Source organism: Crinia signifera, chromosome 12 (assembly GCF_055691185.1).
Source record: "Crinia signifera chromosome 12, ASM5569118v1, whole genome shotgun sequence".
Lineage (NCBI taxonomy): Eukaryota > Metazoa > Chordata > Amphibia > Anura > Myobatrachidae > Crinia > Crinia signifera.
In genome coordinates this window covers 35,782,368-35,806,080 of record NC_139228.1, presented here as the reverse complement: position 1 = coordinate 35,806,080, position 23,713 = coordinate 35,782,368, and the positions used below count along the sequence as shown (strand labels likewise).

The window sequence follows — 23,713 nt, the reverse complement described above, 5'->3', positions numbered from 1 at the left end:
GCACATTTATGGTATTGCCTTATGTAATGGACATGATTATGACGCACATTGAGAGCACACAGACACACGCTCTCAGCTTGATTTTTTCCCTGTTTGAACCATACTCCGTGGGGAACCTATTGTGAGTGATTAGAATAATCACCACTATTTGACACAATACCAATCTATGTTTCTTTTACTTTAATGAAGGTAACTAATTTTATAGACTACTTGTAGGTACTGAGCAATCAGGGATTCTGGAGGAGCAGTGATTTAAAACTGCTATTTACATATATACAATTGTATTCACCAATACATCGCTGTACCAGAGACCTTGAAAAGTAGAAAAAAAAGGATATACCCTTGATTCTATTAACTAATAATAGCCAAATTTATATATCATTTTCTCGGAGTGTGCTGGGAAATTCATACTATGTACATTGCCACTTGAAGATCCTCAATGTCTATTACCTATTCATTACGGTTATTATACAATTATAGAATGTTTCTTGATACAGAGCTGCTGAGCTGATGCTCACAAGTGGTAGACAATACTGCTACAATATTTTCAATATGTGAATCTGAACACTAAAGGCCCCCGTACATGACTTCTCCAAGGAGGGGTGAAGTCGTAGCCGATACGATATATCGCATGCAATCCCATTCCCAGCTGCCAGAAGGCTGTCCAAGTCGGAGGTGTGATGTGCAAGCAGATCCAATCTCCAACTCCACACATCGGATAAGGGTCTGATGTCAAACACATGCGATTTGGAGACTTTATACCAAATTTCTCAGCCAGATTCGTCGGAATAGGGTGAAAAGAGGCCAAATCGCACTACTGTATGGCCAGCAATAGATTCAATTTGGCACGAAGACTGTTGCTATTTGCATGAGTGACCTGTAGATGGAGCGCCTCTCAGCCAGTGCCGGGGCTCGCCAGAATGCCCCCGCTGATGAGATGGGACGCGTGTCCAAGTTTCCGGGCGAACTCTGCCCGTTTCCGCTTCAGGGAGAAGAGTAGGGTTAGGGGGGGTTGTGGGGAGGTGGGAGCGCTTGGCGGGGACCGGCGGCGAGGAGCTCCGCTGGAAGGGGGTGCGCGCGCTTCCCCTTCTGGCAAGTGGCGGTTGGCGATGCGACCGCCAGACCCCCACTAGATGGAGGATCTGAACTTATTTTTTATATTATGCCTGCCCCTTCTGCAGCAAACACCCCAGTGAGTATGATACTTGATGAAGGTATTTGCAAATGCGTATATTCACCCATGCACAAACCCCAAACATCGGACTGGGGAACAAATTGAGCCCGCAGCAAGCAGGACTGAATCTCTCCATTAGTATTGTGTTCCAGGGAGCATCTCCAGCACTGATAAATAGGGATCCTGTACCCATAATACACTATATGCTGTTTCAAACTCATCTCATCATATATTAACTCACCGTCCTGTACGGGATAACAACTAGTTTGTCACAGAAAACATCCCCCCTCCGTCCCGTCAAGAGAAACATGCGTGGATATCTCCACTTTTGGGAATCTAGTAAGAAATAGCTTAAATCACCAACGCATTACATATGAAAATTGTAGTAAATAGGTATTGAAATAATCTGTACTATCTGTGTGAGCCTATTTATTTAGTATTTGTGCACATTTGCTAATATTCCCTGTATGGTGCCAAGGACACTTGGTGGCACCATTATAAGTTACAGAATAATGTAATAAGCTGGGTGGGTCCATGTCCTCTTCCAACACACAATTCTTTTTGGTCTATAAACATTTAACACGAGCAGTCAGTCAATAAGCGGAAAACGTTAATAAATGATCCACTAATGAGAAGCACTAGAAGATTATTTTATATTGGCAAATAGCTTTTTATAAATTGGCACAGTGGCTCATATTGGTTGGGGTGTTCTCATATGGGGATGTGTTGTATTTGGGCAGTAACCCATGCAGAGCTGGCGCTAGGTCTAGCCGGCATAGACTAAAGCCAAGGGGCATCTAAGCTCCGCCCCTGATGGAATGTACAGGCTGCACCGTCGCCGGTCATATTCTATGACAAGCAGCAGAGCTTCAGCTGAAAGCCTGTGCAGCCCAGCGCTGATCATACAGCTCCTGTGACTAACATCAGTGTGACGCTGGCATGTCCTAAGGTCACATCAGCATAATTTACAGCATATAGCGCGCCACTGAGGAGACACACATGGAGGAAACACAGAAAGTAAGTGAATGAGGTGAGCTTGTTAAAGAGATAGGTTGGAGGATTGGATTGCTGGAGACACACACAAGGCGGAGAGATTTGGATGGCTGGAGATATAGACACCCTCTGCCTCCCCCAGTCACCCACTGTCAAGGGGCCACGCCATTCCTCCTTCTGGCAACCTAACCTGCAGATTTACAGATACACTGTCCTAGCCAAAATATAGTGGGGAGAAGGGGTTGCAGCCGGCCCTCACACAGGTAGTTTGTAGACAGTGGGGAAAAACACATCTCTTCAGTGGGTTGGGATCGTTTAGTCAACCATAACTAAGCCGACAAGCATTGGGTTCACACCACTAGGTCGACATGGGTCTAGGTCGACATGACATTAGGTGGACACTAGTGTTAGGTCGACATGGGGTAGGTCGACAGTCAAAGGGTCGACATGGGGGGTTTCACTGGTTTTTTATCCGAATGTCGACACAGTCGACATGGACACAGTTTGAAGTGCAACGTATCCCCCACATCACTCGCAATGCTTCGGGCACGGTGCCTCGCTACACTCGGCACACTATCTTATTCTCCCACCACGCCCTAGTGGATGGTAGGGCATGAAATACTGCCTGTTGGCACAGGTCGGCTCAAAAAACTGTTAACCTAGTGTCGACCCAGACCCATGTCAACCTAGTGGTGACAACCCAATGACCGTATCCCCTCTTTGGTACATAAAGGAGTAGAGTAACTATAACTTTTAAAAACATACAAGTGGTGGTGTTGCCCTTCGCCTTTTCCCAGTGAGACATGCACCCACTGAGTGACTAATGACAAAGCATCACCAATATGAGTGGTCAATAATGGCATGGCACATGCACCTAAAAATTCACCCTTACCTTAACACAAGACACTGCTAAAACTCTAATCCATGCTCTCATCATCTCACGCATTGATTATTGCAATAGTCTCCTTATTGGCCTTCCCCAATACAGATTATCACCACTACAGTCCATCATGAATGCAGCTGCGAGGCTAATCTTCCTAGCCAGACGTTCATCGTCTGCAAAGCTACTCTGTCAGTCACTTCATTGGTTACCTGTATTCTACCGTATTCAATACAAAATTATTTTTACTCACGCACAAGGCCATAAACCAAACTACACCAACATACATCTCTTATCTCAAAATATATAAATATCTTCCAACCCGACCTCTACGCTCCTCACAAGATCTGCGTCTCTCATCCACACTCATTACTCGCTCCCAATTTATAGGTGGCCTTACACTGCAGATCTATGAGGGACCACCTACAGTACCACAGGACACACAGCTGGAGACTCCTTCCATCTACCTGGCCGTCTCTGTGTGCAAGGACTTAGCAGCCCATCTGCTAATCAGTATCTCCTCCCAGCAGCCGGATAACCGTGACAAGCTCCCCAGTCAGCGGTAGAGCAGCCATGCTGGTTTGAGATTACGGTACGCGGCAGACAACCAGAGGCACACCATATAGACAGAGAGCACAGACCTGTTATCGCTGCCCCATCGGACAGCATGCGATACTTGGAGCACAGGAATCGGTTACCAATTCTGGCTTATAGAACAGGAGAGTTACAGTTTTAGAAACAACAGAACAGTGTAGATCTATGTACCGTTTTGTAGCGTTTGGGCTCGAGATTCCTTTCCCAAATTTGTGTGAAATCCACCACCGATTGTTGGGGTTTTACCAATGCCTACAGAGAGAAGAAAAATAAAAAATGATTTAAGCAAACAGGTTGTTATTTTTTTATGTCCACATGACAAATACACAATATAAACATTAGGGGCAGCGCCCAGCGCTAGTACCCACAGATATTCATAATAAAATGCTACCCAATAAAAGGGGGCAAACCAATCCCATACTACTAGAACATTAGAACATGCAGCAGTACAAATGTTTATGTAGTCTCTTCAGATATCTATCTAATATGCAGTTAAGTAACCATTCCGCTTAAAGACCAATTATTAATGCGGCATTGCTCCCTAGTGAATTTATAAGCTACACTTGTGAATACGGATTAAGCCAATGTCATGTCAAATCTGCACAATACCTCAAAATTAAATAGGAGACATTCCACCGGGTTATTGTAGGGTCGACCTGGGACTCGCGTCAGTTAAAACGTCTTCAAGGAAAAATCCCTGACTAGTGAACTGGGTTTTTTTCCTGGGACACAAGCAGGGTTTTTAGCACGTCTTTCCCAGGTGAAAAGCAGCGGAAACCGTTCTTACCCAAGATGTTCGCATGCTGGCTGCTTGCCAGCACCCGCACGCTGCCCTGCTTTACCGGGTTTTTAATTTTCAGTAAAAATGGTGCCCATCGGGAAAAATACAGTGCAGTGGAAATGGGGGGGAAGAGAGAGTGGTGCCCCGCCAAAATCCTCTGTATGACCCAGTGATGAATCAATTAACTACAAGGTTATAACGGAACCAGTGCTACTATGATGCAGGATATATGCAAGGAAAACTTTACCTATACCCCACAGAAGTGTGAAGAAAATAAGTGAGGCGTATCCCTTCTGAATTACCTGTGCACAGTTACAGTACCCTCCGGTAAAGCCGAGTGAACACATATACAATCTAGTTTTCATTTGAGCGTTCAATCGACCCATCTCCTCATTGAACATCCTCAAACTACAGCCGATATGCACGTACACACCTATGCAATGTTTGATCTCCTCCCATGCATCAAACTGCCGGCTTTCAGTGCATTGGCTGAGAATGATCACATGAGCTCCTTTTCACGGTGACTTCTGCCCAGGCCAGCAGTTAATTTAAATATCTACAGATTCTATATTACAGAATGTAGGCAACTCCTTTAGAAGTTCTGATCATTGTTAAACCTAGAACGGTGTTTCCTGTTATGCAGTTTGCGTGCGTATTGTTCTGTATTGTGTAGATTCTTAAACCTGCCTTATATCGGGTCTCACCAACCGTTGCAGTAAAATGTGGAAATATAAACGTTTCCCAGGATAAGAAAGTGACTGGAGCTACTGAAGCCTGAGTCTTTTGCCTGTCACTTCTTCGCAGCGGAAACATAAAAGGTTTGTGGTGCTCAAACAACACCCAAACGACTCTGCTCAGGCGGTTTATTTATTTATTGAGCTTAATCAACTGTAGAGACTGGCAGATTCTCATAAAGATTGTGCTTAAGCTTGTTGATCAAACAGCTACAGTAGATTGAGGTTACTAAAGGAAATCATGTTGAGATATAAAGTAATACTGCCACCTAGTGTACAAATAGCATACTGGAAAATCTATGGTTCCGTGGCAGAGTTCAGTTTATTGCTGTAAAATGAAAAGTGCCCAAACAGTAAAGGTCCACACACACTGGGCGATTCCGTGTGTATTCTGAACGATGATTAGGAAAATCGCTGGGCTGAAAAACGCTCAATGAATACACTCTGAGCGTTTTTGGCCCGTTTTAGCGATTTTATCAGGAGTGGACAACTTTCCAAAGCAGGTCGCTATGGAAAGCCATTCACCCCATCGCTGATTTGCTGGTAATACCAGCAGATGAGCAGCCAGGCCAGCGATGATGCGGGAGCGCGCAGCACCGCTCATTGTTGCCACGTACACACTGGGCGGCTTTTGAGCTGAAAATGCCAAAACTGAGCAGCATTTAGCTCAAAGTCACCCAATGTGTATGGGCCTAAAAGACACATATACAGTACTCTGTGCCTGATCACTGGTCAGTTTAAACTATATAACTTGGATATAGAAGCTGAGACCACACACTGAAAAAATATGTTAACACAATCAGTGGCTGAAAAATGAAAGAAAAAAATAAATAAAAAAAAAACTTTAAAAACTTTATACAAATGCTTTAAATGAAAGCTCAACTTATATACTGACTATTCACTGATTTTTGAGGTGAGCATCAGCAATTTCCAAGCTGATTTTTAAATTGACATATTTTAAAGTTACATAAATAACCTCACATTCAGTCCACAGGACCCCAAACAGTTCATGTTTTCCAGGAATCCTCACAAAATCCCAGGTGAAAATTCTCCCCAGCAGTGGACCTTTTAAACTGTGTCAGTAATACTGATTGCGCTGTCGAGTGACCTGGGAAACGTGAGCTGAGGACTGAGAAGCCACGATGTACAGAATGCAGCAACAATGTATCAAAGCTAGAAACCACATCAAGTCGCATTTTAAGGGGGGTTTTCATTCCCCGCCGCCATTTCCGACAGGGGAAATAGCAGCCGGCGCCTATACAATGCGGTCTTGCCCAACAGCATCAATGCGGTCTTGCCCAACAGCAATGTAGAGGCAGATCCACAGAACAGGCCCAACTTTGAAAGCGGACGTGCCAGTTCTGTTGATTACGGGTGTGAATTGTCACGATCACGGGCGAATCTCGACAGTCCATGGCAGTTTACGTGGACACGCCCCCTTTTCACAGATTTCCAAGTGGGACATTGAATCCTGCCTGGCGATATGCTGTTGAGACAAATTAAATGGGCCAGGGTCACGGTTGTTGGAATGGATCGACAGTCATGACCTGGGGTTGAATGCCCCCTCAGATTGGCGATTAACCAGATGATCTACGGTCCCGTTTTTGGATTGGAACAATACATAGGTCACATCCCTCAATATGCACCCATGATCGCGCACTCTTGCAGGTCGTTCCCTGGATCATGCTATTGGGTGTGATGCATGCCCAATGGGACGATGCAGGTAACACTGCCTCGCATTTCAAATGCAGCAGACATCGATACATCACGCTGTTGTCCACTGCATCAAAGAGTGTTTATGGATGGCACAATGCACTAGATGTACACATCGCTTAGTCTGTAACCAATGTTACCAGTGGCGTATGTTCATCCCAGCTGCCTGGACGCAAGATAAATATTGTTGCCTTCCCCCTTCCCCACAAACACACGTACCACATTACATAAATAACTGTACGCACGTGTGTATGTTATGTATATTATGTTTATAGTAAAGAGTTTGACAGTCAGCCACAGAAGTGATATTGATGGCTTTCAATTAACTGATTTAAACTTGCAGGGGAGGAGAGGTGCCCCCTTGGGAGCAGAAGCCCGGTGGCAGATGACTCCATTGCCTCCCAGAGTTACGCCTCTGAATGTTACCGTCTTGCCCACACCCAGAGGCGTAACTCTGGGAGGCAATGGTCATCTGCTGCCGGGCTCCTGCTTCCAGGGGGGCACCTCTCCTCCCCTGCAAATTTGCATCAGTTAATTGAAAGCCTTCAATATTGCTTCTGAGGCTGACCCCCCCTCCTAGCAGGACCATAGACTTCACACATTCTTTATTTTAAATATATATATATATATATATATATATATATATATATATATATATATATATATATATATATACATACATACATACACATATATATACATACATACATACATACATACATACATACATACATACATACACATATATACATACACACACACATATACACATACATACATATATACACACACACATATACACATACATACATATATACACACACACACACACATATTTATATAAGGTGGTGGTGGGGATGCACTAATATTTTTCTTGCCTCCGGGCACCTGGGATGAACTTACGCCTCTGCCCACACCCCCGGGCAACTTTTCTATGTTATAATAGTTCGGGCTGTCTCCTGTGTTTTATTATACTTTACATAAACTACTTTAATTAAAAGGGACATATCGTGTTCAATCGAGCACCCTGTACCCTCCAAAACCTGTGCAATTCCTTTTCCCTGCCTGGGATATCGCGCTCTCTTGTGGTGCATCTATAACATCATGGTCTGTATCTCAGACTGGGCTCGGAGCACCAAAGCAGAGAAAGAGAAAGGTGCACGGTACTAGAACGCCCACAAGGATGAAATTAGCTTAAAGTGGATGAGAATCTGAGACGTGCCCTTACTTTGGATACAACCAGATACAGAGAGCTGCTTTGAATTACAGGCCAAAAAATACAAGTTCTGGTTCTAAGTTGCTCAAATGAGCAAGATCTTTTTCATCCAGCCGCAGCAGGCTAATTGCTTCCTTATGCCAATGCAAGAACCCGCTCTGTGTGTGCCTGTATATGGAAGCAGATCTTATTCCATCCACAGCTGCCATCATTACTAGTATCTGCAATTGCAAGGAAGATGGAAAGTTCTGTGCAACCACATAGGCACTGCATTAAGGCATAACTGGTCAACCTGTGACTCAAACTACACATCCAGCAGGCCCTACCACAGTTTTGGCAATCCCTTTATAAGTGTGTGTATTTACAATAAAGGTCCATACACATTGGGTGACTATGCCCAGCGTGTATGGACAGCGATGATCGCCATCATCGCTGGGGGGAAAGCCACTCCGTGCATACACAGTGAGCGACTTTCTCCCTGCCCGACACAGTCAGCAGGAAGAGGACGGCTTTGCCGCTGTTTTGAGCGGCTTTCAGCTCAAAGTCGACCAGTGTGTATGGGCCTTGACTGTGGTGCAACTTTGGCAATAGTGTATGAGGACAGGTCTGTACATACAGGCAGCACGGATGGTGTAATGGTTAGCATTACTGCCTCACGGCAATGAGGTCATGGGTTTGATTCCCACCATGGTGCTAACTGTGCAGATTTTATATATTCTCCCCGTGCTTGCATGGGTTTACTCTGGCTACTTCGGTTTCCACCCACAATCTGGTAGCTTAATTACATCCTAACAAATGAACCCTAGAATGTCTGTGTGTGCATGTACATGTGGTAGGGAATATAGATTGTAAGCTCCACTGGGGCAGGGACTGATGTGAATGTTCAAATATTCTATGTACAGCGCTGCGAAATGTGTGCGCGCTATATAAATAAATACAGACAAAAAGACCTTTGCATGCCCGAGGTGCTGCATGATTCACACAAAGCATCTTTTTCTCTCAAATGTCCGTCTTAGCTGCACAATTGGAAGTTACAAAACCACGGATTAATCTGATATACATATCTGTAAACAATCAAAAATTATCTAGATCTCGCAATGTGCTCCCATGTCCGTAGCTTTTGACCACTTATTGGAAATAATATAATTGAAACAGCGCTAGTAGGTAAGCGTTTATGTGGAGACGGCATCACAAACAATTACATACCAACACTTTTTAAGTTATATTGTACTTGTACATCTGTATATTAATAAGTCTAAATCTGTATACAGTAATAGTATGATGGGATATAAACGCAGCTCTGGAACTGAAGAAAAAGAAAGATAGAAAAACAGGAAGGAAGAAGGAAAAGGAAATGGGCAGAAAAGAAAAAAAAACACACAAGGAAAGGAGAGAAAACGATGGGGCAAGGAAGTGAGTAGAACAGAAACATTAGGAAAAAGGTCAGAGAAAATAGGATGAGGGTAAGGGGGGGGGGGGTTGCGGGTATATGTGTATTAGCTGTTGTACATACTTGTTACGGTGGTGTGAATTACTGTGTGTAATTTTAATTTTAAGACTATACACACACACACACAAGTGAATAGACCCCTTGGATCATCATGAGGTACAAGCAGTGCTATATTTCAGCAGGAACTGAGGGGCAGCTTAAGCTTGGTGAAGTGATAAAGTGTCTGGTTTTTATCACCGGCCAATCAGCTCCTACCTGTCATTTTTTTTTTTTTTTTTTTTTTCTAACTAAGCCTGTAACTTCATGTGATTCATCCCGGGGCGTGACCACGGCAGGACGAGAGTGAGAGTCTGCACCTACCCTCCCTCCTGCACACCACGCTAATGGTGTCTGTCCCCACGCTTTGAGGAAAGCCCCAGTGAGCGCTATGTACCTGGGTGAAATAGCCGTGCTCTAGCTGCCGTTTTCAGGAGGTCCGGGTGCCGAGCAGTACAGGCGGAAGCGAGTAAAGGACGCCCGGTGGTGTGACGCGAGTGGGGGCCGGGGAGAGTGCCCGAGGCGGTGCCGGTTTACGGCGTGCAGACACAACGCCGGCGTGCTCGGCGGGGGACTGCGGTGGCAGACGCAGCAGCTGCCGAGGACGGCTGACTACCATTTCTTGCGGGCGCCGCTCTCCCTGACGCTGCGGGTGTGAGGCGCAGTGATCCGGGACTGCCTCCCCCCGGCAATTGCCGCTCGGACGGAGGCGCTGCCGCAGCCGGCCAGAGAGCCCAGCAGTGTAGAGGGATCTATCTGCAAGTAGCGGCAGACCTGACCTGCATTACACGGAGATATTGGAGGGTGCACAAGGAGTGCATTGAGGTAACCTGCTGGGTACTGGGACTTGTGTGAACTTTCCCTAATATAAACGGACCTCTCCCCGGCTCTGGGTGTGAGGCAGGCTGCCGGGAAAAGGTCCCAATTGGAACCCCTAGGGGGAGAGACTGCTGGGGCCCCTGCTTGGTTGTTACAGCGGGACAGTTAATGTTATTTGGCGTTGGGGCACCCTGGGTGTATAAGCCACCAAGGAACAGCAGGGCAGGGCTCTCAGTTTAAATTCCAGCCCACGTCCAAGTGGAACCAAGTGGCCCCCTCCCCGGCCCTGGGTGTGAGGCAGGGTGCTGGGAAAAGGACCCAACTGGAACCCTCTGGGGGGAAGAGACTGCTGGGGCCCGTGCTGGGTTCATATAGCGGGACAGCTATATGAAAATTGGCCTGGTGGCACCACGTGTATATAAACCCTTAAAAACAACTCCAAACAGAGTAAAGCAGGGCTCGCAGCTGAAACCTCGGCCCATTTGTCAAGAGGAATCCGGGGATGCAATCACCCCGTGGCCCGGGACTTTTTTTTCCTTTATTTTTGTCTCTTTCTCTGAAACGTTTGTGGCAGCAGAGATCTGTATAAAAGCCTGCGCTGTATAATCCTGCTGGGAGAAGTAGAGGGGTCGGTCTACTGGTAAACGGCCAGGGACAGACAGAATCAGGTGTCAGTTTGTTTGTCTCCTGTTTTCGCTGTTTGGATCATGGGGAAAACAGGCCAGACAGCGGCCGCGGCTAGGCTGGAGAAATATGCCAGGTCGCAGGCAGGCAACAGTACACAGTCTAGTACCCCATTATCTACCCCCACTAAAGAAAGTAAAAATCCACCGGCATCTGAAGTAACGCTACAGCAATTGCTTGAGGCGATTAATACATGTGAGACCCGTCTTCTTGAGCAGATTAATAAAGTTCAGTCCGATATCTCTCTGCTTAGAAATGATGCTCAATTGCTACGTGAGAGAGTCACGGAGGCTGAGACTAGAATCTCAGCTGTGGAAGATCTGGTTGGCCCACTACAGTCCCAGGTTAAAACCATGAGTGGTCAAATGTCTGAATTTCGTTACAAATTGTCAGATATGGAAGGCCGCCTCAGGCGGAACAATATCCGTTTTATTGGCTTCGAAGAAAGATGTGAGGGGAATACCCCGGAAAATTTTTTGCAAGACTGGCTGATTTTGATATTTGGTGACAAGGCGTTTTCCGCTCAGTTTGTGATCGAGAGAGCGCATCGTATTCCTGGTCGGGCCCCCCCCCCGGGAGGTCCACCCCGGACTCTGATCGCGAAGTTCCTAAACTTTAAAGACCGGGACACTGTGTTAAGGCTGGCTAGGGATAAGGCAGAATTTGCCCATAATGGCTGCAGGATATCTGCATTCCCGGATTTCCCGTTAGAAGTCCAGAAGGACCGTGTAAAATTTCGGGAAATAAAGAGCCGTCTCAGGGAGTTGGAATTAAAATATTCCATGCTCTATCCATCAAAACTGAGAGTGGTGGTGGATGGGGCTACGAAGTTTTTCTTCACTCCTGGGGAGGCAGCTAGTTGGCTGGATGCCAATTACCCCGGAAGGAAACAGGTTCTGGCAAATTAATAATGTGTTTATGTTTTGGTAAAAGCCTCATGGTGAGGGCGGCAGGGCTTGTCTAGGGTATTGGGATGAAATGTATTAGGCCCCGAATATGGGCTGTGTATAGTGTGTGATATTTTGCTCCGGTTATCTGATGTGGGGAGGGCACCTGGGAGTTCAGCGAAGGGGAATTGGTGGGGGAAATTGAGCTAATAATTTGTGTGTGTATTTTTTCTTCTTTTTTTGGCTCTCTTTTCTCCATCAAGACAGATCCGAGTAGGATGTGGAGGCGTGCAGGGGGGAGGGGGATGGGGGTAGGCCTCTTTGGTGGTCATTAGTAAATTGCCTCAGGGGTGAATGTGTTAGGGTAAGGGATGTGTATCTGGATGGGAGGTCGGGGAATAGGTATACCATGGGGTGTGGATATACAGGGCGGGGGTGGGGGGAAGGGGTGTTTGTTTATGTGGGTGTATGTGTTTTTGTTTGTTTTGCTTTTATTGTTTCACAGCAGCATTAAGATAAAATCCAGTAGGAGCTTGTCTCCAAAGGGCCAGGATAACTCGCTCAGTCCAAAAAGGCCAGGGTGTTCCAATTGGACGGGTTGGGATAAATGTAAAAAATTGATTGTCTTTCTCCCCGTTTCACTTTTTAGTTTAAATGGTTAAGTTTTTGACCTGGAACGTTAGAGGGCTAAACTGCAAAATAAAAAGAGCTCTTGTCATGAAGCAATGCAGGAGTTTGGATTCTGATATCATTTGTTTACAAGAGACACATCTTACTAAGGATCGAATGGGCTCCTTAAAACGTCCATGGATTGGACATAGCTTCCATGCACCCTTCTCCTCTTCGTCCCGTGGGGTGGCGATTCTTATTAAAAAGTCTGTGATGTTCGAAGTGGGAACTGTAAAGATCGATCAAGGGGTAAGATATATATTCTTAGAATGCGCTATTGAGCACCTGCGGTTTTGTATTCTTACAGTGTATATTCCACCCCCATTCTCCTATGACGTAGTAAGAATGGCTGTGGAATTTGCAGCCTCCTTTCCGGAAAATATGGTAATTTGTTTGGGGGATTTTAAAAAGGTTCTCCAGCCACGTCTTGATAGATGGAATAGGACTGAGAAGGAAATCCGTAGTGAGGGTAATAAGTTTTTGGAGCTAATAGAGGAGATAGGATGGAAAGATCCTTGGAGAATGAGAAATCCTGAGGCACAGCAGTTTTCCTGCTATTCTTCCTCTCATAAAGCATTCTCCAGGATCGATTTGACTATAAAGCTCGAGGGATTTCTGACCACTCCCCGGTGTTAATGGAGGTGGATCTTGAGACCCCGTTAGGGTATAGATATTGGAAATTACAGGCGTATTGGCTAGCGCAAATGGGAGAACAGGAGGGAGCAGAGACAATGATAGAGGAGTTTTTTGAGGGAAATGAGGGGTCCTCCCCCAACATTTTAGTTTGGGATGCGTTCAAGGCCTATCTACGTGGGGTTTTCATTAAAAGGATAGCATACTTAAAAGGTTTGAACCGAAAAAGGGCTAAGGAACTGGAAGCAAGAGCGGTGGAGTTGGAGAATGCTTTTCTATCAAGTAAATCCGATCAAGCCAGGGCTCTGTGGTGTTCTGCCCAAAAGGAATGGGTGGAGCATCTACAGGAGGTGACCTGTCGGAGGCTGGGGGTTGGGTCACATAAGTGGTACGCAAATTCCGATCGAACAGGGAAGTTCTTGGCCCACCTAATGAAGCAGGATAGCCCATCTAATATTATTCCCATGATTAAACTAGAGACAGGTGAAGTGGTGATCAAGACCCCTGAAATTACAGAGCTCTTTTCTACACATCTGGTAGAAGTGTATAAATCTAAATTAGAGTGTAGTGATATTGAAATTGACGAGTACTTGGCAAAGCTTGATCTCCCAAATCTGTTGCCCTCCTCTAGAGAAATACTAGAGGCCCCTCTGTTAGTTGAGGAAGTGAAAGAGGCAGTTAATTCCTTCCCAGGGGGTAAAGCCCCTGGGTTGGATGGTCTTCCCGGCGAGGTGTACCAGAAATATATTAATAAATTGGGCCCGCGTTTGCTGAAGTTATTTCAGCACATGGAGGCCGAGGAGTGTATTCCTCAGTCAATGACTGAGGCCGCAATAATAATGATCCCTAAAAGCGGGAAAAATCCGACTCGTGTCGATTCATATCGGCCTATATCACTCATAACGGCTGACGCTAAGATATATGCCAAAATTTTGGCAACCAGGCTTCAGTCAGTTATACATCAAGTGGTTCATCCTGACCAAACTGGATTCATGGTTGGGAAGTCTACTATGATTAATCTTAGAAGGGCATATACCTACCTTCAGGGGGTTGAACTGGGGGGGTCGGACGCCTTGCTCGCATCCTTCGATGCGAACAAGGCGTTCGACTCAGTCGAATGGCCATTCCTATGGAGGGTGTTACGGGCATTTGGGTTTGGGGAAAGGTATATCAAACGGATATCATTGTTGTATCAAAACCCTAAGGCCAGAGTGACCATAAATGGGTTCACGTCTCCCTCCTTCTCTCTCTCCAGGGGTACGCGTCAGGGATGTCCTCTATCCCCGCTGCTGTTTGCGGTGGTGGTGGAGCCGCTTGCGTGTGTCCTGAGGGCGGCCCTGGGTGGAGGGAATGGGGGAGGCGGGCCCAGTAGTAACCTAGTTTCTCTGTATGCAGATGACCTGCTGGTTGGACTGGCAGTACCTGGAGATCTCGCAAGGGTGATAAAATACATTCAGGAATACGGGGGTTATTCCGGGCTTACAATGAATTGGGATAAATCCAACTATATCCAGCTAGGAAAGAATGGGGGGACAAGCCCTGCGTTAGATGCCCAATTAAAATTGGTGGGAAAATTTCGGTATTTGGGAATAGTGGTGGCCAGGAACTCAGTCGATTTCATCCCCGATAACCTTATCCCGTTTATTAATGATCTTAAAAGTGTAGGAGCTGGTCAAGACTCCAGATTTCACAACTTGGCCGGGTCAACCTGGTCAAGATGGCAATTCTGCCCAAATTCCTGTATATTGTCCAACACTCCCCTGTCTTCATAAAGGATGAACACTTTAGGAAGATAAAGAGTATAGTCTCCTCGTTTGTCTGGAGGGACAAATTGCCTAGAGTGAGAATGGATATTGTCTGTCGGGACAGGGAAAAAGGGGGCTTGGCCCTCCCTGACTTCAAATTATACTATATGGCCGCACAGATGGTGCAAAATTGCGGGTGGGTCAAGCCAGAGGAGGTACCCTCTGAACTACAAAGTTTGGTAGAGTGTGTGGATCCAGACTTCTCTCCTCTACAAAGACTGTTTGTGAAGGGGTTTTGTCGAAATCTCCCTCCGCTGATCAGTCAAGCGGTTAGGGTTTGGAGATGGTCATGCAAATTAACAAAAACTGAGGGTCTGGACCCAGACACCCCTATCATGTCCCTGCCGGGAATGAAGGAACTTAAAAAACAACAGGCTGGGAAAGTGTGGCAGGGGTACGGTATCACGAATCTGGGACAATGGTGCCAAGAGGGGAGGGTGAAATCCTTCTCCCAGATGCAAGTAGAATTTAGTTTGCCTAAAGAAGTATTTTTCAGATATCTGCAAGTGAGAAGTGCCTTGACCCTAGGGGACAAGGTAGAAAATTGGGAGTTGGAGGAGGCCCCATGTAAAATCTTTATAAAACAACTTGAGAAAGGGAAGCGTATGTCTAAAATGTATCAGTATCTTCACTCTTTCTCTCAAACTGAGGAACTGGGGGCCTTGAGGGCCAAATGGCACGAGGATATCCCTCAGTTGGATGCAAATGGGTGGAGGTCGGCTCTGGCAAGTCCTCGTCAATCGACTAATTTAATGCGAACACAACAGGTCCAATTCAACATCCTCCATAGGATATATATTACCCCGGTCAAAGTTAAAAAAATTTCAGGGTCAGCATCCGATGGATGCCCTAGATGTGGGGAAGGGCCGGCTACATTTGATCATCTACTCTGGAGCTGTAGGGATATTAGTAGATTCTGGGGGGAGGTAAGGGAAACCCTAGCTCAGATAGGGGTCCCGAGAGCTGCTTTAACTAAAATAAATTTGCTTTTAGGAATTTGGAAGGAAGCTACAATAAATGGGGAGTTGAGGCAGTTGGCAAGAAGCATCGCGGCCATCGCCAAGGTGCTAATAGCTCGAAGGTGGATGTCCTCTATGGCTCCGAATTTTGGAGAATGGGTTAATGTGGTTAACCAGACCAGTGAACATGAAAAATATGTATTCGCTTCTAGAGGATCAGAGAATATGGGGCCCCTGGAATAACTCAGGCTACTTCAAGGTTTCTAACTCTGAGGGGGCAAATCGATAAGCATGGGGAAAACATCGAATTATACTCACCGATAATTCCTTTTCTTCTTAGAGATCCCATGGCAGCCATACTTAGGGATATTTCCCCTTTCCTCAGCTTAGACAGGGTGATTTTTTTCCACATAGGCTCCGCCCACCTCAGGTACATAAGCCTTCCCCTCCCCTTCCTCTATGTCTTTTGAATGTCTCCTACTCACTTGGAAATAAATCATCCAGAACATAGGGAGGGATCTTTTTTGTGGCTGCCATGGGATCTCTAAGAAGAAAAGGAATTATCGGTGAGTATAATTCGATGTTTTCTTCTACGATCCCCATGGCAGCCATACTTAGGGACATACCAAAGCAAAAAAGGGCGGGAGACCATATCAATGCAGTATTATTTATTTAAGGCACTTTTCAGTACATTTCCCCCAAAATGGGCGGAAGGAATGTGTAAGGCATAATGCCTAGTGAAGGTATGCACAGACGACCAAGTCGCGGCTTGACAGATGTCGGAGAGGGAAGCTTGAGCCTTCCTAGCCCATGAGGCAGCCATCGCTCTTGTCGAGTGTGCTCTTACTATCTGTGGAACAGCTCTTCCTTCTTGTTCGTAGGCAAAGATGATGAGACTTCGAATCCACCTTGCCAAGGTTTGTTTAGAAGGCACAAACCCCTTGTTTGTTCCTTCCGTGACAATAAACAAATGTTTTGTTTTTCTAATTTCTTCAACTCTTAGTAGATAAAGCGAAATAGCTCGTACTAGATCTAAAGAATGTAATTCTTCCTCCTCAGGATTAGTAGGATCATCATAGAATGTCGGTAGTATAATCTCTTGATTCAAATGGAATCTGGATACAACTTTTGGAAGAAAGTCTGGATGTGTTCTTAACACCACCTTATTTGGAAACATACTCAGATAAGGTTCCTCTGCCCATAAGGCTTGGATTTCACTAATCCTTCTGGCCGATGTTATCGCTACCAGGAAAACGACTTTCCAGGACAGATATTTAAGCTCTGCTTGTGACAAGGGTTCAAACGGTGCTTGCATGAGAGCATTTAGTACAATGTTGAGATCCCAAGGTACTACCATAGATTTTCTGGGAGGCCGCATCTTCTTTATGGCCCTACAGAATCTGATCACTATCTCTTCTTTTGCCAACTTGCGATCTAGCAATACACTCAAGGCTGATATTTGACACTTCAACGTGGATACTGCTAGGCCCATCTGGAACCCCTCATATAGGAACTGTAGGATCCGAGCTGTAGCAGTCTGTGAAATGAGAGTGGAGTCATTCTTCCATAGCAGGAATCTACGCCACACCCTATAATAGGCCAAGGAAGAGACTTCTTTTCTGGCCTTCAATAGAACCTCAGCAACTTGCTCAGACATGCCATTTTGCATCAGGAATTGCCTCTCAGCTTCCAAGCCCTGAGACAGAATATCCCTGGATTGGGATGATGTAAAGGTCCCTGACTCAAGAGATCCGAAGATATTGGGAGGATCATAGATTCTTGTATCGCCAGTTTGAGTATTGCAGGAAACCAAGGTCTTCTCGGCCAAAACGGTAATATTGCTATTACTGACACTCCGTCTTCCTGTACCTTCTTCAGTACTCGACCTATCATCTGGACCGGTGGGAATACATAGCCCAGTTGACAATCCCATTTGACTGAGAACGCATCTGTTGCTGTCGCTGTTGGCAGATAGAACCTTGAGTAAAATTTCTCTACCTTGTGATTCATCTGAGAGGCCATAAGGTCTATATCTGGCTTGCCAAACCTCTTTACGACCTTCTGAAAGACTGAAGTTTTCAGCGCCCATTCTCCAGGTAGAACTTCCTTCCTGCTTAGATAGTCTGCCACTATATTCTCCTTTCCTGGCACATACAGTGCTGACAGGGATATCAAGTTCTTTCTCGCCCAAGGTACTATCTTTTGCATGATGTCCATCAAGTCTCTGCTTCTCGTACCCCCTTGATGATTGAGGTGTGCTACCACCGATATATTGTCCGAGAAGATTTTGAGATGCTTGCCTTCTATCAGGGGCTTGAACTGACAAATAGCTCGCCATACTGCTAGGGCTTCTCTTACGTTTGATGTCAGCTCTGATTCTTCTTGAGACCACCTTCCTTGAATGTTGTGTTCCGCAATATGCGCTCCCCAGCCCACCAGACTTGCATCTGTAGTAAGATTGATGAACCGAGGTAGTTGAAGGTCTGTTGACTTGAGTTCTAGATCTTGTGTCCACCATTTTAGAGAGTCTTTTACCTCCCTTCCCAAAACAATTCTTTCTTGGTTGTTCTTTGACAGCCTCACATACGGCAGGAGCTTCCACTGAAGAGGACGCATGTTCCATTGTGCCCACGGCACTGTTCCTATCGCCGAGGTCATCATTCCCAACAATTGAAGGCCTAGGCCTAGGTTGATCGATTTCTTGTGCCGAAGTTCTGCAGCCAAGGTTTGTATCTTTAAACACCTTTCTTTGGACAGTGAGATTCGAAATTGAGCAGTATCGATTAACACTCCAAGGAACTGTATTTTCTGTGATGGCTGTAGTTGACTCTTCCTGATGTTTATAACCCAGCCATGTTTCTCCAGGTATTGTATCACTATCGCCAAACTTTGTTTTGTCTGATTGACAGAACCTCCTGCAATCAAAAGATCGTCCAGATAGGGCCATATCTGTATTCCTTTTAATCTCAATTGTGCTACTAGGACAATCAGCATCTTTGTGAACACTCTGGGCGACGAAGTGAGGCCAAAGGGAAGGCATCTGAATTGAAAATGATGACCCAACAGGTAGAATCTGAGGAACCTTCGGTCTGACTGATATATGGGTACGTGGTAGTAGGCGTCTTTTAAGTCCAGAGAGACTAAGAAATCGTTCTTCTTGATCCCTGCCAGTATGGATGTTAGAGTTTCCATCTTGAATCTTGTCTTCTTCAGATACATATTTAGTCTTCTCAGATCTAGGATAGATCTGAAATCGCCTGAGTGCTTTTTTACTAAGAAAAGATTTGAGTAAAACCCTTTCTTCCAGTTTGCTCTTGGTACAGCTTCTATTGCTCTGGATTGCATCAATTGATCCACTATCTTTGTTAGAGCTACTCTCTCCATCCTGTTTTCTGGAGGACGAGACTTCATAAATTTGTTTGCTGGTTGATAACTTTGGAATTCTAAATGATAACCTTGTTTCACGACTGTGATCACCCACTTGTCGTGGATAGACTCTTCCCAAATGCTTGCGAATTCTAAGAGTCTCGCCCCCACCTGACCTGATTGACGATAGTCATTGCCTTGGATTTCCTCTGTTCGCACCTCGAAAGGAACTACGTGACAGAGCACCTCCTCTTCTATTATACTGTCGCCCCGGTCGGTAACTTCTGGCGTCTCTGAATTGCTGTCTAGACGAAGTAGGAATAGGGAATTTATTTTTCTTATCCTGGGGCAGGCGAACGGATTTTCCTCCAGTTATTCTTTGGATCATAGCATCCAATTTCGCCCCAAACAAAAAATTTCCTTCAAAGGGTAGTGACGCTAGTCGATTCTTTGAATTTGCATCCGCATTCCAATTCTTCAACCAGAGAGCTCTTCTTGCCACTACCCCTGCTCCTACGGATTTAGCAGAGAAAGCCACTATGTCTAGAGAAGCCTCACATATATATTGTATAGTCTTTTGCATAATCTCCAGATTTTTCAACAAGTATTGCCTAGATATTTTCTCTTCTATATCCTTGTGCATTTCAGTACTCCATAGTCTGAGCGCTCTAGCTGACGACGCCACTGCTATGCCTGCTCTCATAGAAATGGATGATGCCATGTGTGTTTTCTTCAATGAATTCTCAATTCTTTTCTCCATGGTATCCTTAAAGGAAGCACCATCCTCTAAAGGAATCGTGGTCTTAGAGGTAACTTCCGCCACTGCAGCATCTACTTTAGGTACCTCGCACCAACTTAATAGCTGCTCATCTTTAAATGGATACATTTTCTCAATCCTGGGTATCTTACCCAATCTTCTATCCACTGACAACCATTCTTTAGCAATCAGCTCCTTCATCACCCGATGAAATGGAAAGAATCTGCCAGCCTTAGTACGGTCTTCAAACAGAATATCCTGACTATCCACAGGCTTATCAGGCTCCTTATAGTCAATAGCTTTATGTATATATTTTAACACGCTTTGAACTAACTCCAAATTAAAAGAGCTCTCCTCTTTAATTTCCCCAGATTCTTCACCTGAAGAAACATAGACCTCCTCTTGTTTATCTTCAGATCTATTATCATAATCTAAACTTGTTTGAGACCTAGATCTCTTAGAAGACTGTAACTGAGTAAGCTCCTCTTTAGTCACAAAGGATTTCTTCATCCAATCCATCAACTGGGATAACATTTCTGATTGATTGTCTTGTGTCAGAGTTTTAGTACATTCTCCACATTTGTTGCCTTTATAGGAACCAGGTAATACTTTGTCACAGGTGACACAATTGATTGTAGTATGCTTCTTCTTGGAAGAACATTTCTTGCTTGGAGAAGAAGGCACACTGCAATATATATATATATATATATATATATATATATATCTATTACTAACTAAAAATAAAATATTTTTCCTAAAGCACAAAACACAATCTGCAGGCTCACCTCGCTAGAGCAGTATCAGTCTTATGGGGGGAAGGATCCATGATGCGCAGCAACAGCAGACACTCCAGTATACTGAAAACCACCAAACAACTGAATAAACCAGCATGGGCTGCCTGATTTTTATCCCCAGCTGTATACCCGGAAGTACTCTGTAGCACAGGTCACTAGACCTGTTAAAATGCCCCTCATTGAGCCGCCCTCTGGGCGCAACAACGGAGACCTTACTTCCGGTACACGCGCTCCGGCGTGTAACGCTGCCGGCATGTACCGCTGTGCTCCTGTGCGCTGAGACAGAGGAGACGCGCCAGAAGCTGTGTGGAGCTGGCCGCAAGAACGGGGATGTGACACGCCGTCCTGCAGAACCAGACCTTACCCTGACAGACGGGGAGACATCGCCGCTGACAGGTAACTTCCGCGTATATCCATAAGTGCAGGGTCGAGCTGACACAGGTCTCCCTGCATCTTCTTCTTCCCCCCTGCTTAGGTGAGCCCTTGCAAAAATAAAATAACACCCTGCCCTGTCTAAACTCAAAGGAGACAGGAAAAAAGACATAGAGGAAGGGGAGGGGAAGGCTTATGTACCTGAGGTGGGCGGAGCCTATGTGGAAAAAAATCACCCTGTCTAAGCTGAGGAAAGGGGAAATATCCCTAAGTATGGCTGCCATGGGGATCGTAGAAGAAAATTAGGGAGGGGTTTTCCCTTTTTTTTTTTTTTTTATATATATGGGACTATAAGTGACACGATAGATAGAATAAAGGGCAATATAGGGTAAGCTAGTCTGTAGGAGCAGGGGGTAAATAAGGGTTAAGGACACTTATGTTGGCACTGTTTAGAGCCATTGATAAGATGGCAGGGGTATATGTAGTGGTAGAAGGGAATCAAGGACGATAAGCATGATAGTTTGGGTTGGGGTGCTCCTATCTTGGAGCCTTATTGATGGGGGGGGGGGGGTGGAGGGCACGAGATAAGAGATGCACGCTATTCCATACCTGAGGGAGTGGAAATAAGTATGGTCGAATATGAGTCACTTATCACATAGTGACACGGACACATGGGAATATTACAATAGCTCAACACAAAGCTCGTGGTGGTGTGTGTTTAACACTATTATTGGTGGGCTTGGGTTTTTTTTTTTTTTTTTTTTTTTCCTTCCCCTATTTCCCGCATGCGTGTGGCGTGACCATGGAGTTCTGGAAATTTGGCCGCCAACATGCGGGGAACTTTGAGGATGGGTGACCACAGGGTATAAAGTTTGAAATTGCTGGTCGGGATGGCCTGGGGTACGAGGGGATCGGGGTATGCGGGGGCGAAGAGAACGGTGGAGGTCGGGAATAGGTGGCCGCAAGTCAAGAAAGGGGAATGGAGGAGGTATGGGTAGGGTATATTAAGTATTAAGAGGAGAGGGTGCTGTGAGAAGGGGACGATATTCCTTCCGGGAAAGGACGTGGGATTGGGAACGGGGTTGGAGGCAACAATATGGGTATGTATAGGGCGAGTTGGCCGATTTGGGGGAGTTAATCTGAATAGAGTGGATTGTGTAACAATGTCTTGTGATATTAATTTATAGCTGTGATGTATTGTTGTGATTGTTTTGTATTTTTTTGGTATGTTTGAAAACTAAATAAAAACGCAATTAAAAAAAAGAAAAGCCTGTAACTTCACAGGTAGGAGCTGATTGGCTGGTGATGAAAAACAGACACTTTATAACTTCACCGAGCTTAATAAATCTACCCCTGTGTTCCTGAACCTCTAATTAAATATGACATCATCAGGAACTGGGTTGAACCTGTTCTGGGCCAAAATGTACTTTTGATAATATAAGTTTTATTTTAAAGTCCCCTGTGATTGCCTTCATTTCTAAATACAATATATACATCTCTCTCTCTCTCTATTTTTTTTTTTTTTTTTTAATCGATCCACCCCCAGACCCAGAGTTCCTGGACCTATTTTTAAGAAATATAGTACTGGGTACAAGTGATTTGTATTTGTTCCTATACATATGTATTAACTTGTCTAATAGTTCATCTAAGCCAGGGGTGTCCAAACTTTTTGCGACGAGGGCCAGATTTGGTGAGGTGTAAATGTGTGGGGGCCGACCATTCAGCCTGACATTATTTGAATCATTAATCACATCAGAATGGTCCCCCACTCTGCCCACACTCACTGTATGTCCCCCATTCACTGTATGTTCCCCACTCTGCACCCATTCATTCTGTCCCCCAGCCTGCCCCCCTTCTCTGAATGGCCATCACTGCTTCCATTCACTGTATGTCCCCCAGTCTGCCCCCTCCATTCTCTGTATGTTTCCCAGCCCCTTGTGTGAGCCAGATGAAGGAGAGGCAAAGCAGGCACTGCCAGGACAGGAGATGCTTGGGCTCCCGCTGCTGCCCTCCTCCACTCTGCATGTTACGGGAGCAAGCTTCCCCCCTCCTTAAACACTGCTGTCACTGTGATTGTGGAGTAGGGTGATATACAATTGCAGCAGCAGGGGTAGGACACCAAACACATCTGACTGTGGCGGCTGCCACCTCCTCACTGCAGCAGACAGCAAGGTAAAGGCGCCCTCTCCTGGGTCCCACCTTTAGTGTCCTGTGCTTCCCACATCTGATGCTCTGCCCGGTTCCAGCTGGAGGCTGTGGGCCGCTTGAAATTACAGCACGGGCCGCAATTGGCCCCCGGGCCTGACTTTGGACATGCCTGACAACCACAGCTCTGCGTATGTTTAGATAATGTATCAGAGGTATTATCACATGGCCCTTCAGCTGTAGTAGAACTAC

At 45.5% G+C, this 23,713-nt stretch overlaps 1 protein-coding gene across 1 annotated transcript in view; it reads right to left on the bottom strand.

Moving 5' to 3' along the window:
- Positions 1-23,713, bottom strand: part of BRF1 (BRF1 general transcription factor IIIB subunit) — a 343,261-nt gene that overhangs the window by 296,685 nt on the left and 22,863 nt on the right. The window contains exon 2 of the mRNA XM_083166801.1: positions 3,813-3,893. Within this exon, the coding sequence (XP_083022927.1) occupies positions 3,813-3,893 (81 nt within the window). The remainder of the gene's footprint in view (positions 1-3,812; positions 3,894-23,713) is intronic.